Below are 16,411 nucleotides of genomic sequence, written 5' to 3' on the forward strand. Positions count from 1 at the left end.
GTTAAAGGGAGTTTTTCCTCCCCACTGTCGCCAAGTGCTTGCTCAAGGGGGATTTGTTGGGTTTTCCCTATTTAATAATATTGATAACAGTAAGGTCTAGACCTTACTTTGTAAAGTGTCCTGAAATGACTTTTGTTGTGATTTGGCGCTATACAAATAAAATTTGATTTGATTTGATTTGAATAAGAAATGTTCCTCAAAGTGCATTCAATCATATCCCATTTATTTTGTAATGTGAAGTAATATGCTCAGACCTTATTCTCTCTGCTTCTACTTGTTTAAACTAATTGAAAATGTCAACATATATCAAGCTTGGATATTGATTTCACAAGCTCATATAACCTAAGGTTGTTCAATTATTCATCATTGTTATATTAAACTATTATTTTCCTCTAGAGTGAGCACGGCTAAATAAGGCAGCAGGTATGGAGTAGCTTGTCTCTGCTGCTCATTGCAGTCTTCTAGCCTGTGTACAGGTAATTCAGCAGCCAAACATATTCGTGGCATTTTTTTCTACAGTTTGATTCAAATATTGTTGAGATAGACAACACTGTTGCAGAGGTTCCCGCAGATGTGGTGCGCTTGTACGGGGACTTTCTGTGCGGAGTATGCATGTTTTCCCTGTGCCTTAATGGGTTCTCTCCAGGTACTCTGGCTTCCTTCCACAGTCCAAAGACATGCAATTTATGTTGACTGGTGAGTCTAAATTGCCCCTGTGAGTGAGTGTGGTTGTTTGTCTACATGTCAGCCCTGTAATAGACTGGCGACCTGTCCAGTGTACCCTGCCTCTTGCCCAATGTCAGCTGGGATTGGCTCCATGAATAAGCGGTATGGATAATGGATAGATGAATGCTTCAGAGGGAGCAGTAACAGTCTTTCTCAACACTGCCTTTGAACAGATAGAGCTTCTTGTTATAAATCATTACCAAACATTGGGACACCTGTAGGAATTGTTTGCATCAATTTTCAAAGATTAATTTTCTTCCACTGCTGCAGAAAAAAAGTCTATTACTGGATCCCTGAAAAGGTCATGTGTAATGTCAAAGGTCAAATTTATCTTCTGTAACTGTTTTTATAGTTAATTTTACCATATACTATATGTCCTCGTGAAGCTGATGCAGATCCATATGGGGAAGTGACACATTCAATGCAAACTGCTAAGACTGTGGACCTTCTACTCAAACATTAACCTTTCCCACTTCTCTGTATTTTTAAGAATTTTAGTTGATTGTGCACAAACATCTGTATAACAGGAAGCAAACCACAGGGCCAGTCACTGCAGCTGTACCTGGGTTTTCTCCTGTCTTTGCAAGCTTTACCCAGCTCCGTATAAAATATCTGTACTATGTGCTCAGGGTCAGACTCTAATCACTCTGTGTGAGGGTTTAGACTCGTGACCTTCCAGCTGAAATATTGATTGCTCCCTTCTGGACGTAGATATAATCTACCAAGAAGCAGAACGAACAGATTCAAGAACTCTTTTACCCCAGCTGCCATCGGCTTTTTAAATAAGTCATTGTAACAATATAACTTATTTATCATGGTTTGTTTCTGTGTGTCTTATGTCTTTATGATTTACATGATGATATAAGTGTGATGTGACAATGAATGTATCTGTGCCACTGGCTGCACAACAAATTTTCCCTTGGGGATAAGTAAAATTACCTTTGACCTCTGACCTTTAATTGCATTCTATATCTGTTTCTTACTTATTAATAAATACATCAAAGACAGTGGGGTTTTTTTTTTCATTTTACATCTGGTTAAGTGGTTTTCCCACCACAATAAGAAATGTATGCACTTTTTCCAGTTTTTGGTGACTTTCTTAATTTAACTGCTTACATGTAAAAAAAAAAAAAAAAAGAAAAAAAAGAAAAGAAAAAACCACTGGGAAAATTGGGGCGTTCTAAAACTTTTGACCTGACCAAAAAAGAAAAGAAAAAAACACTGGGAAAATTGGGGCATTCTAAAACTTTTGACCTGACCATGTCATATTTAAGTAATCAGTTATGTTTGCTGATCAAGAAATACAAGTATGGAATCATTTATTTTTCAGTGGAATTTCTGGTTTCAGTCAGAGTAAACACTGAATCTATATGATTAGGAGTTGAAAGATGCTGCCGTGTTTTTGACATGATGTCCTGCAAAATAGCAGTGTTTCGAAGGTGTTGTTCCATTCTAAAAACAGGCATGGCTTTTCACCACTAAATAAGGCAACTGTTACACAGCAAACCTTGTCTACTACATATGGCTTAGGAGTGCTTGTCTGCTGGTCTGTGTCAGGCCACTTGGCAGGTCAGTCGTTTTTAGAACAGCCTCTTACCCACCGCAGTGGTGGGAAAGGAAAGGAAGCATAAAACTTAGTACTTGTGCTACCAACACTTCATGTCTGGTGGTTTACACCTTCTGCACTTCTTGGAACAAATGTTTTATTAGTGCCCCAGATTTTTATGCTAATGCAACACTGAATAGATTTGTTTTAGTGATTAATAACTGACAAGTAATTCCTCTAATGGCAGAAATTAATAGTCAAAAGCATTTTGCTTCCTCCTCAACAGGTTTGATTGGACGTGTGAAAACTCCAGTCAGTTCTCCTCAGCCATTTGTAACAATTTACATATCTGCCACATTCATTGCTTCACAGATGAAAGAAAATTATAGTGTTTTCAACCCGTTCCCAACATCTGCCTGCAGCTGTTGGGTAATTTAAAACCTTTTCTTTAAGCTCCCAATTTGAAAGGATCCATCCATGCAAGCCATGAGGTCTCTGAAACATCTGGTTATGTATGGATCACATTTTTTTCAAACTAAGAGAGATGTACAGCATCATCATCCGTTACTGAGTACCTTCTATATGCTGAATATGCATTGTGGGCAGCATAATTCACTGTAAACACCATACGTTATTCTTGCAACCTTTTTCTTTATTTGCATAAAAGGCAGGCTATAAGAATTTTTCCTCAAGACCCACAAGTGTAATTTCACAGAAGTCTGAATATGGCTTATTAAATTGCGATGCCAAGGTTTGTCTGCACTTTGTGCTCATGTAAACAGTTACTTCAGGCTTTGTAGTTTTCATAACATTGTGACTTTATAAAACATATTGCTGCAGATGTCTACATCTTGTCGGTGAGCTTAATCTAAAACTACTGTCACTGAGGAAAAGTTCACTGGATGCCCATGTGATTATGTGTAATCAAAACCAAGTTAAATGTCTGATTATGGAACCAAATTTGCCATCTCTCCTAATTTGATCCATTTGATAAGTTGTGTGGCCTCAAATCTGACCTATAATTAATTAATGCAATGAATTGTCACCCTGAACAGTGACGTCATGTGATAACAGAGGTAATTAGCTATGAAATTTTGAATGAGTTTCTGTGAATGCATGTGACATTGTCACTACTCCTGACTCTGAGCTCACTAACCACCACAAAAAGCTACACTGATCTTGTTTGCTTTTCAGGTTCACTCTGCAGTGAAAATTACAGTAACCTATACTGTACATGATGGTGTGATTCACCATCGTGACGATGTGAAGAATGAAGTACTCACCCTGACAGGTATTTTGCTTTTAAATAAGCTTTTGTATTTCAGTGTAATGGATCTCAATAAACACCAGCACCATAAGTAAATATTAACTTAAACTTTAATTACTTGGAATGTGACTTCTGACATGTTGATAGTAAAATGTCAAGTTTATTTTTCCCTTAAAGTACTTTGAGGATCTCAGAAAGGTAGCCACAAACTCAGTCACCATCATGGTTAATCAAGGAGCCTCTTCATTAGCTTGACAAGAAGCACCTGGGAGTGAGGACACTTACTTCCAAAAATGGCACCCCTGTCCCAACATTCAACACAGTGACATATTTTCACTTCTCCATATAAGCAGAGCCATCATTAATGTTATTATAGCAGTTATCACCCGTGTTTTTCTACTGTGATGAGACAGAAAGGCAGTAAGGAAGACAGACTATTAATGGATAATATTAAGTGTAATGTTTAAGCTAATCTTTGTCCTATTGAGGAGTTGATTTGAGTGCAGGAATGTAAACGCAAAAATTTTACTTTAGTTAAGTCTTGCATATTTAATTTACTATACCAGGTGCCTCAGACTGTGATTATTCTGGATGTAATTACAGAGAGATTTTAGCAAGGAAGACAAAAGGGTGCCGAAACTCCCAATTAACCAAAAAACAAATGATGGATGGGATGAATTATGTACATTTCCATATCAACAAAACTGCTATGCTCTTGCAGCTATGTTGGACTGAATAAATATTTGTAAACATAAATCAAGTTGTTTAAAAGTGAAGTGTATAAAATCCATAGCCAATCACAATAAATACTGTTGAATTGTTAGGGTGATTTTCATTTTTAAGATAGAAATGAATATAATTAGTTAGGGTTTTTATTATATGGCATACATAAGTTTATATACTTTAATCTCACAGTTGTGTTTATGTTTATGTAGTTACATATCACCCTATGTGTACACTGAATCACTGGTTAGTATTTACTGTCTAAGCAAACTGGAGCACTGTTTAACATCAAGGGAGACTGGTTTACTAAAACACTGAAATCTCATTAGATTTTACAGCTTTGACCAGGAGGGTCCACAGTTACTTTATTATCACCACCTGGCTGAAGAGGCCAGGGAATTTGGGGTCACTGAGACACCAAGGGTAATGAACAAGAGACTAGATCTAAGCCAGGAAGAGGAAGCAACTTCAAAGGCAGGCCAATATACAGACACACACAGGCAAGACAGTTTAATTAGTCAAACGGGAAGCCATGTCACATATAGTGTAACAAAGAAAGAAGTGAGTGTAGGAATTCAGACAGTAGAATTTCCTCCCTGTGCTGTCCACAACCATTGGAGCAGAGAGGATGATTGGAGGATGGACGGACTGAAGGACCAATCTTGGGACAATTAAGTTTAAACTACAATTGCTCCCCAACAGTTTTGGACCAATCAGAAAGCAACATCTTTTTCACATAAAATGTATATATCGTGAAGTTGAAGTTAGTCTTTTCTGTTTATCTTAAACAGAAGGGATCCATGTGCACATGCTTATTTTGATATGTTAATGCATAACAAATTTCATATAGAGAAATATATCTTTTTATTAGTCTTCTCTTTTCAAAATAAATGGACTTTTTCCTCACAGTGCCACTGGTATGTATTCAAATCAGTATCATTAAATGGTCACAAATGATTTGCCACAATTTGAAATTTTAAATAATAGCTACAAAGTACATGGAAAATTTAGGAAATATTATGTACAGGTGTAACACAGACTTTAAATCAAAGCCAGAGATTTGAGTTTAACTCCAGCATTTGAGCAGATCTTCAATATTTACTTGCTCTTAAAAGTAAAGTAAACTCAACATGAAACTGCCAACTTGGGGTGTTGCTAAGTGGAGGGGAAGAGAGAGGATGCACAGGGGAAGATCTGTGATGTGGATGTGCATCTTAACTCATCTCTGCTTAGTCCTGTGTGTGTAACCAGTATAAAAACAAGTTGAGACTGTGGGGAAAAAGGGAAAACCCGTTGCCCTTTTAAAAAGAGCCAATCACAGATGAATGTGGCCATATTAACTTATGACTGGAGCAGTGGCGTGAAACCCACAAGCCCCTTTGTTCCATCTGTTGTCCTGCAGGAACAATGTCCCGTTCATGTAGCCACAGAGGAAGAATGTCTCAGTATGCCGGTGCAGTGCATGTTGACGGGAGAGGAAGATGTTACAACAAACACCGGGCCAGTGGAGTTTTAGATGCACGTCTTCTTATACCAACCTTGTTACTGAAGCATTTCTCAGTGGGGAAGTCAGCACTGTTGGCGATCACCGTCTCACTGGGCAGGACGACGTAAGCGACAATCTGAACAACTGGCGCCATCTTTGGAGACACTTTCAACTTGAAGGACACCTCACCCTCAGTTACTGAAACAAACCAGCTGTTATGATTCACATGCCTCCGAATGTTAATAAAGCAGCAGTTCAGAAATCTGATCATGCTAATTAAGCGTCAATTTAAAATGTCAGTCCCTGAACTCATAATTAAAGCCAGTCTTTGCCCACCTGATTTATCACCGATTTGTAACCTTTTAAGTCCTTGCAGAGAGATAGCTCCTCTGGACAAGACCTGGGGAATTTGAGAGGAAATGGAATGAGTAGTACAGCAGTACAATTATTTCAACAGCAAATTACAACACTGTCTGGATACTGATTTTTTTATTTTCACAAATAATGATGCTAAATTCCATCTCAAAATCATGTTATAGCAGTGCACTTCATGTGAGCAGGCCAACCAGTACTTGGTCATAGTCTCATATGAACGTAGTGCACGCTAAATTGTTGCCACTTAGATTAATAACAAACATTTTGGCATCTCCAGTCTCCTCACATGGCAGGTAAGCTGATCAATGCTGCCATCTCCTTAAACCTAGGAGTGTTCCTTTAAGAACAGACGCCAATAATTGATATGGTTATTTTAAAAACAACTGTGCTGTGTCTCTGAGAGACCTGATGACAAACTGATGAACAGTCCATATGCCACTCACCAGATACATCAAATCCACAAATCTGTGAACCTCTCCAACTATAGTGTACCGGATGAAGATGTCCTGTTCTTTGTCACAGGGAAGTGGGTCATTCTTCTTCACCACCTCCAGGAAGCTGACTGTTGCAGTATCAGGAGAGGGAGGTTGAGCCATAGACAGTATTTGATCTTGAGCCTCATAGTATGGAACTCTATAACCGGGGTATCCCAGTGTTGGTGTGGTGCTGACCTAGATTGGAGTACACATATTATGAGGTCAAGGTGGTTTATATATAAAACTTTGCTAATTGGTGTACAGATTGTAAATTCACTATTGTTTCTAACTTACTTGGAGGTGGATGTAGGTGTGTTGAATAGTGTAATCAGTGCAAGGGCTAGGCTAGTGTGAGGAAAAAGAAGAGAGGAAGGTGTAGCTGGGCAAATCTGACAGTCCTTCATAATTACATACATTTGGTACAGTCTCATGAGATTTACTACTATTCTAAGTACCAATATAATCCTGAAAATAACAGGCCAAGAGGATCTGTGTTTATCTTATTTGAACACTGTTAAATTTAATCCCTTGGTTAATTGTCTATGGATTTTCTATTGTCAGCCATGCAGACAAGCTATTCATCATTCATTAGCCAGGATTAATTATCTACTGTGGAAGTATACTGACTGTGAAAGCATACAGACAGATACAATTCATTGTATGCTTCAGTGACTGTCTATCATCTGGTCTCCGGTTTATTCTAGTATATATAAACAAGAGCTTGATGCAGACACCTTTAAACAATGTTTATTCAAATTAATCAACAATAAGATTCTTCTCACACATAGAAATTAAACAGTAAAATAGAGTGGTAACACCCTGGACGTGTCAACAATGTACCACAGGACTAAAGAGTAAGCCAGGTGTTTACATGTTCACCTGTATGTATGGAATGCACAAATCTCCATCCACTGAGAAACTTTATGTGGAGTATTGTTACAATAAGGCATTCTTTCTGAAAATGACTGCAATGACCAAAAAGGAGAGTCTAATCTTGTAATACAGGATTTAAATGTTTATATTCATGAAGCTTTACATAGTAAGAGATGTCCTGGAACGTTAATGCCGGCATACTATGGGCGGATTAGTGGGTGATGTACACTCACCGACTTCGTTATTAGGTACACCTGTACAATTGTATGCAATTCAGTGCAACACTTCTGCCTTATCATCTGTATTTATGAAGCTCAAAATGTTTATTTTGGTGATTTTGTCATAAATGTGTAAATTATATTATGTGTTTATTATTGAAGTCATTGTTAAAGGTGGCGTTGTACTGGACTACATTATATTCAAAGGTGTTTCTATTAATCTGAATGTCTCATGTATGCAGCTGAGGAGGACAAAAATATAGAGACACCTCTGAATATAATGTAGTCCAATACAACACCAACTTTAACTGTGACCTCAATAATAAACATATAATTGCAGTCATACATTTATGGAAATTTCACCAAAAACAGACATTTTGGGTTTCATTAACACAGATGTTAAGGCAGAAGTGGTGCATTGACTTGTATACAATTGTACAGGTGTACTTAATAAACTGGCTGGTGAGTGTATACTGTATTCTCTGACTATATTAGACTTAATATCAATATCATTACCTCAAGGCTACTAGTTGAAAGAGCACTGTTGAAGGAGATTCTCCTGTAAATTCAGCAGAAGCCCAGTGGGAACTGGCTTTTCTAAGACAGCACACACTATTGTGACAAAATTATAAGCACAGCTGAAGGATGTCTTGGCTAGGAATAATCTTGGTCCCTTGAAAATTGTGTGTAAGAGAGAGAGAAAGATAATGATTTCAGCAATTACTGTAGGGTAACAGCAGTCAATTGCACATGGGAACAGACAGCTAAGTTTAGTTTTGCTCCATTTTGAAGAAGAAAGCCATGTTTGTTTTGGCCATTCTGCCTGTGTTTTTTGCCATTTTCCTTCCTGTCCCAATCATCTACTCCAAGATCCATCTGCCCACGTTTTCTAGATCATGTTCACATTACAAGCCAGTTTTCTTGTGAGATTCGATCTTTTTGTGTGTTGATGTTTCAATATTCATGTTCAGTACATACAGTGGTGTGAAAAAGTGTTTGCCCCCTTACTGATTTCTTATCTTTTTGCATGTTTGTCACACTGTAATGTTTCAGATCGTCAAACAAATTTATATATTAGTCAAAGATAACACAAGTAAACACATCATGCAGTTTTTAAATGAAGGTTTTTATTATTAAGGGAAAGCAAAATCCAAAACTATATGGCCCTGTGTGAATAAGTGTTTGCCCCCCCTGTCAAAACATAACTTACCTCTGGTTTATCGCACCTCAGTTCAATTTCTCTAGCCACACCCATGCCCGATTACTGCCACACCTGTTCGCAATCAAGAAATCACTTAAATAGGTTTTTCTTCAGCCATTCAGAAGTGGACTTGCTGGTGTGCTTTGGATCATTGTCCTGCTGCAGAACCCAAGTTCGCTTCAGCTTGAGGTCACAAACGGATGGCCGGACATTCTCCTTCAGGATATTTTGGTACACAGCAGAATTCATGGTTCCATTTATCACAGCAAGTCTTCCAGGGCCTGAAGCAGCAAAACAGCCCCAGACCATCCCACTACCACCACCATATTTTACTGTTGGTATGATGTTCTTTTTCTGAAATGCGGTGTTACTTTTACGCCACACATAATGGGACACACACCTTCCAAAAAGTTCAACTTTTGTCTCGTCTGTCCACAGAGTATTATCCCAAAAGTCTTGGGGATCATCAAGATGTTTTCTGGCAAAACTGAGACGAGCCTTTATGTTCTTTTTGCTCAGCAGTGGTTTTCGTCTTGGAACTCTGCCATGCAAACCATTTTTGCCCAGTCTCTTTCTTATGGTGGAGTCATGAACACTCAGCTTAACTGAGGCAAGTGAGGCCTGCAGTTCTTTGGATGTTGTTGTGGGGTCTTTTGTGACCTCTTGGATGAGTTGTCGCTGCGCTCTTGGGGTAATTTTGGTCGGCTGGCCACTCCTGGGAAGGTTCTCCACTGTTCCATGTTTTCGCCATTTGTGGATAATGGCTCTCACTGTGGTTCGCTGCAGTCCCCAAGCTTTAGAAATGGCTTTATAACCTTTTCCGGACTGATAGAGCTCCATTATTCTCTTTCTCATTTGTTTTTGAATTTCTTTGGATCTCGGCATGATGTCTAGCTTTTGAGGATCTTTTGGTCTACTTCACTTTGTCAGGCAGGTCCTATTTAAGTGATTTCTTGATTGCGAACAGGTGTGGCAAGAGAAATTGAACTCAGGTGCGATAAACCAGTGTTTTGACAGGGGGGCAAACACTTGTTCACACAGGGCTCTATAGTTTTGGATTTTGTTTTCCCTTAATAATAAAAACCTTCATTTAAAAACTGCATGATGTGTTTACTTGTGTTATCTTTGACTAATATATAAATTTGTTTGACGATCTGAAACATTACAGTGTGACAAACATGCAAAAAGATAAGAAATCAGTAAGGGGGCAAACACTTTTTCACACCACTGTATATGTGGCTCCAGTGTGAACACTACATATGTGCAGATTTAACTGAAATGCATCTCTATTCTCGATCACCAGATCTTCCCTACCCACCTACACACCTGTTCCCATTTTCTCCATTACCATCCAAACATATATACTGGTCCATTTCCACTTGATTGGATCCAGATTGTTTATCAGATTGCCTACCTGCACACCTTTGTCATTGTTACCATTATAAAAATTGTTTCACTGCGCTGGCCCTCCTGCCTTCCTGTGCTCAAAAACTGAAGTTAGGAAAACTTGGTTTCAAACACTTTCATTTTTGAACATTTCTGTTTGGCTGTGGAAATTTTGTTGTTGAACTCTTCCAGCAACACTGGTATCAGTAAAACTTGTGTAACTTTGTAACTACAGTGTAAATTATTTATAAAAATCAATGGCAGAGGCCAAAGTAAAAGCAGATGATGTAGAAAAGTTCTAAATAAATGTGGTCTGGTGTTCTCAGTGTTTTATGACTTCATTAGATTTAAACTGGGCATTATATTTGCACACAAGCACAGCAATTTTATGAACAACAAACAGCGGTCACCTCAATCATAGAGTAAATAAATCTATTGTATAGTGCTGCCGCCATTTATAATATCATATGCTGAGTCAGTCGAATGCAGGAAAATACTTTAGCACTGCTGTCCTTCGGGTTTCTCAATATATGTTTTAAAATCACCAGCAATAATCGCAGTATAGAGTCAAAACTGATCCAAAGGCTAAATGTTCTGCAACATCATCAGAAAGCCAGCACAATATTTTTATCATGCAGCATGTTTTTAATAAAGGAACAGGAATGGCTTCCCCACCTCTGAATGAGGTCAGAGTCCATTGTTTTGTTCTAACCAAATATTAGTTTGAGAGCAAGTTAATCTGGGCTTGTGTCAGGTTGTTGCCAGGCAGAGACAAACTTTTTTTAGTGCCCTTGCTGACCTTATCAGTCATGCCTGTCCAGGCAAAGGAGAACTGCTCTCCCTTTCTGTCATCTTCAATATTAGTAGGCCTCATGGTGCAGAATGTGCTTGACAGGGCTAGTAAATGTTGGACAGGAGGTGGATGATGTGGCAGAACCCGGAGGTGAGCCGGGGGAAGACAAGGAAGCAATGATAAGTGAGTTGTGACAATGTGTTGAGCGAGGCAAAAGGTGCTTGTTATAATGAAGTGTAAAAGAATCATCTTGGTTGTTTAATTTAATCCCAGCCCTTTCATTTTCTCTGTAAATCCTAAAAGCATTGAAGAAGGGAGCTAGGAAACAATATTGAGTCTGCCCCCTCCTCACTCCATTTGTGTGTGGCTGTAAAGCCTTTTGTTTACTGACTTAGTCAGACAAGTCAGAGGAACCTGCTGTTGTAGCGTTGCGATTTCAACCGGATGTTCCAGTATGGTAGGATCATGATCCTAACAAAGTGACTCATTTTCTTCAAATGTAGTCTGAGCCAACTTGCTTAGCTTTAGTATAACTATGTTCATCAATCTGAGTAACACTCCCTACGTTCGCAGCATAGAGCTGTCACTCCCTCGCTTATCTCATTTCAAGGTTGGGTTGTGATGTCACAACTAGCACAGTTTCAACACTGTTCACTGATGTGGCAGGAAAATCATATTTTTAAATTTAAAATATTTAGTTTATTTCATTGTACTTTTGCCATGTCCCGCATTGTATTACTTTGAAGTACTTCATCATCTTTTGAATTATTGTCCTTGAAAAAAATGAAAAAATCATGTTACCAGGATTCACTACTGCCAAGAAAAACTTTGTAATGACACAGTATTTGCAACACTTTGTGTATCTTACTTACATAACCCTGATAAATAAACATGGGACTCTGGTAAGGATGCATGTGTCTGTCTATTTCCTGTACCAGAGCTTTATTTTGTAAAACTTCTCTGCCCCGACTTTACCATGCTCATTACCTCCTCTGATGATCTACACCTATGTTTCATTAGTCTTTTCAAATACTGATATACTCCTTAATATTTGAAGATATTTGTCTGATAGCTCAGTAGTAAAGTAATCTAATATTGGATTAAATGATAGCATAAAATATGATCACAATTCTGCATATATTTGAGGGGTGATTGGGTAGATACACTATCCTTTTATCTTGTAACAAATATTAGTAATATCACAAACAGCAGCAGTGTTTTTTATTCTAAACTGAGAGTTTACTTGCATGGCACTAAAATGGCCTGTAAAGCTACAAGAACCTCATTTTTCTTTGCTAAATGCCTTACTGAGATATTTCTGACAAGTCAGAACTGCTATTGTGCTATGAATAAAATAGCTGCATAAACTGTGTGCTTTTATATTCAGGCAACTGGCTTTGTGTTTATAAAGAGGAAATGAAAAATTCTTATTAAGCTGTTGGTGCCCGTCTTTAGATGTGAGCACTGAGCTGTATCAGTCTCTCGACACTATTTTAAGGGATTTTCACCGGGCGTCAGATAAATGCATTTTGAATGACATTTTGCCTCTCTACTGCAAACTTCTTTAGTGTGTTTCTACAAGATCACCAAGTCTTTTTTTTTTTCCTTGAGAGGGATGAAACTGCAGAAACCAGATGAAACAATGGTGAGCTGCCTTCTTCAGCTCACTTCTTCAGAATCGGCCCCATTCAGAATATAATAAACGTAATGGAGTTTCTCTGTGCTTTCCATCTATCTTTCTATTCCAGCTATCTACATTTTGACCTAGTATGATGGGCTTTACAGGAGCTCTGTGACATTTGTTCCTCAGGTCTCAGGCACACCTCTTATCAAATGGCAGGCAAACTGGCTTACATGGTTTCAGGCACAAGATTCATCAGTACAAAGCATACTATATAATGAGGAAATGCTGTAGTCTGGTAAGGGGCCATTTACATAATTCACAGGTTGCTAAGATGTTTCTGGCATGGCTTATTTGAAGTATTATATTTCTGTCTGCAGTTGCAGTTCAGTGGCTTTGCAGGAATAATTGCCGCTGCTGACATGGAAACAGAAGCCACAGCAATATTTGACATTGAGCTTCATTGTGCTTCTGATAACTAAGTGGGTGTACTGGATCAGTGATATATCAATGCATCTACTTCAGTTTATACGTTGCTCCAATCTGTCTGTTTTATGCAGATTTCTTCATGCGTTTCATCTGTTAGAAAGACGTTACATGCTGTGTGCGTGCTGTGCTTTGGGATGTTGTTCAGCCTCCTATTACGTCCGTGCCCAAGTCCCATTCAAACATCTTTCAACTGAGTCAATATCGGACAACTGCAACAGAAATGTCTAGCTCATTTCTAATCTTTTTTAGTATCTTGGTAAAAAGGTATTGGTGAAATGAATCGATATCTACAGTTTATACAGCAATCATCCATAACATTATAACCACAGGCAGATGAATATGAATAACGCTGAATGTCTCATTACAATGTCACCTGTGCAGCAAGTGAACATTCAGTCCTCAAAGTTGCAGTGTTGGAAGCAGGAAAAATGGGCAGGCTAGAGGATCTGAGTGACTTTAACAAGGGCCAAACTGTGATGGCTGGGTGACAGGGTCAGAGCACCTCCCAAACTGCAGGTCTTGATTGGTGTTCCTGGTCTACAGTGGTTTTACCTACCAACAGTGGTCTAAGGAATGACGAACAGTGAACCAGCGACAGGGTCATGGACACTCAAAGTTCACTGAGTAGGGAGGCTGTTGAATTTGTCTAAAAGATTCTCTCTAAACTTGTCCTCACAATCACAGTTTTCACTCCTTTCACACAAGTTTTTCACTAAATAGATGATCCATTAATTCTCTTCCTGACAGTGTAATTACGGAAGCAAACAGATTCACAAAAGATGCACAGCGAGCTGCAGAATGACACAAATGCCAACCAGCTGCTGCATTGACTCCTGTGTACAAAGTATTAGGCAGGTGGTCATAATGTTGTGGCCGATCGGTATATTCTAACTGTATTTGCTTTTTAATCACACGTTTGTTTTGAAAAAATGTTTGGTGAATAATTTAAAATTCATTAAAGAACTCAGAGTAAATTCAGGGTGGGAGAGGTTGTTGTTATAACTGTCAGTTTTTTTGTACCTCACACATGAAATTTTCATGAAACTGGCTAGTTGGATGACCTTGCAATCAACTCAAAGCAGTGTCAGTTCTCTAGCATGCCATTCTGTCTCAGTGTTTTTTTAATGAACTGTCCCTATACAACCAAAGGGATTGGGCCATCTGTCAGCTCTGCTTCACTATGCAGAGAGGCTGCCAGTTATGAGCTACTGTACCTCCCTCAGTGCTGCCTTTTAAAGTGTGATAGCTAGTTAGACCTACCTGTAGCATTAGTAATACAAGTGTTGGTAGTATGACGAGGGGAGAGTTTTGTTCTGCTGAGAAGAAGCATGTTTGTAGACAGTAACTGGAATGTGTACTAAAGGAAATGCTATTCTTTTAGAACATTGGAGACAGATATTTATCAGGGCACAATAGAAAGCCTCAGTGCCAAGTGGCCTTGGTGAATGTCATTTACTGAAAGATATTGTTTCATCATTTGAATTTTGTGTAACTAAAACATGGCTTAACCATGAAATGAATTGTATTTTTACTGCAGAACTGAAAGGCAACTCTAAATATTAGAACATTAATAGACATGTTTTAGCCAGTTGCCATTGAAGCTTTAATGTCTCCTTTAGCTGCAAACATCCACACACATACTGAATAAATGCTGTTGGTGATATGTCAATCATTCGGTTCACACTATATAAAGTTGGTGACTCTAACATAATCGCATGTCAAACAAAGACATATACTGTTTTGAATATAAAATCATGTGATCTGTCAGACTTTATTTTTATAGTCCACAAACCACAAGTCCACTAGTAAACATATTTAGTTTCTTCCACCCCCATGATATCTACAATGCTCTCTTTAAATGTGATAATACCCCCACCCTCCACCCCCATCTGCAAAGTGTGCATATTATCATTATTACCAGGTAACCATTATGTAACAGCCTGTTCCCAAATAATTTTGAGGTAAATGCTAAATGTGTCTACCAATGTGTGAGAGCCTTCTATGGTCATAGAATTTTAATATTCTGTTGGTCACTCATTCCCTCAACATCCATTTTAAAAAGCCTGAACTATGCCCCAAGGCCAGTGATTTTAATTCAGAATCCCTTCACTCTATTTTCAGTAATGCATCTTTTTTCTTTCTTTTTTTTAAATCTTTAGTCTCTCCTTTTTGAAAATTAAAAGGGCCTTTGTTCTCATTTCATTGGTGGATTATGAGATGTAGTGCCATAGTGAAATCTGTGTCACAAAGTTATGACAGATAAATATATTTTATATTCAGTCGATAACAGATGTCTTAAATGCTTGGTACTTTCATCCATCCATCCATTTTCCTCTGCTTATCTGGAACCAGGTCATGGGGGCAGCAGTCTAAGCAAAGATGCCCAGACTTTCCTCTCTCCAGACACTTCCTCCAGCTCCTCTGGGGGAATGCACACGTATTTGTGTTAGCTGTGTAAGGATGTAAGGCTGAGCTAAGTGTGTACAGAAGCTTGATCTGTTTCTGGCGCAGGTAAGAATATCTTGGGCTGGGTCCCCCTTGTTTAACCTATGGGTCAACATCCTGAGTGACTTCCTCCTCAAATAGGGAATGGATATACTGTAGCTGTAGCCTTATGTGAACTGTTTGTGTGCTCTGTTCAGATTTAGAAAAAGGAAATGTGCGCTAGGTCAATGCGACCTAGAAGTTCATGTACTGGACAGTCTACACAATGCTCGGAAGAAGGTGTGTGAGGGTAGCTGGCATGGGACCGCATCTTCATGGCTCAGGCCATGGAGGGCTGTATAAGTGCGAGCAGATAAAAAGCTGGGTTAGAGAGGAAGGAGAAGAATTAAGGATGGTGCGGCAGGCTTGAGTGAGCTCAGACCTGGCCAGGGATACGCTGACTGACTGTAGGTTGACAGGACTCTGGACCAACAACAAATTACTTGACTGACTGGCGCTCTGACAACCTTCTTATTTAATGCTTTATCTATCACAATGCAGGAGGAGAGTCTCTGTTCTCTGTTCTCTATCTCCCTAACTACAAGATTATCTGTTTAAATACTACTATATTAAGAATAATTGTAATATTAAATGATCCTTTAAATTGGGATGGTTTGTCTGAATTAATTTAGTCGGCATCACACTCTAGCCACGACACATCCGAAACAGATGCCCGAGCCACCTCAGCTGGCTCCTCTCGATGTGGAGGAGCAGCGGTTCTACTCTGAGCTCCTCCCGGGTGACCCA

At 38.8% G+C, this 16,411-nt stretch overlaps 1 protein-coding gene across 1 annotated transcript; it reads right to left on the reverse strand.

The window, feature by feature from the left end:
• Positions 1 to 5,598: 5,598 nt before the first annotated feature.
• Positions 5,599 to 6,902, reverse strand: LOC109961319 (alpha-1-macroglobulin-like). The gene is made up of 5 exons (XM_020602026.1): positions 6,894 to 6,902; positions 6,567 to 6,794; positions 6,085 to 6,148; positions 5,801 to 5,946; positions 5,599 to 5,658 (listed from the first exon to the last, which is right to left on the reverse strand). Exons 2-5 carry the CDS (start codon positions 6,717 to 6,719, stop codon positions 5,599 to 5,601), a joined length of 423 nt encoding a protein of 140 aa, XP_020457682.1. The 5' UTR covers positions 6,720 to 6,794; positions 6,894 to 6,902.
• Between the last annotated feature and the right edge of the window lie 9,509 nt (positions 6,903 to 16,411).

Source organism: Monopterus albus, unplaced genomic scaffold, assembly GCF_001952655.1.
Source record: "Monopterus albus unplaced genomic scaffold, M_albus_1.0 scaffold54.1, whole genome shotgun sequence".
In the NCBI taxonomy this organism is placed as follows: Eukaryota; Metazoa; Chordata; class Actinopteri; order Synbranchiformes; family Synbranchidae; genus Monopterus; species Monopterus albus.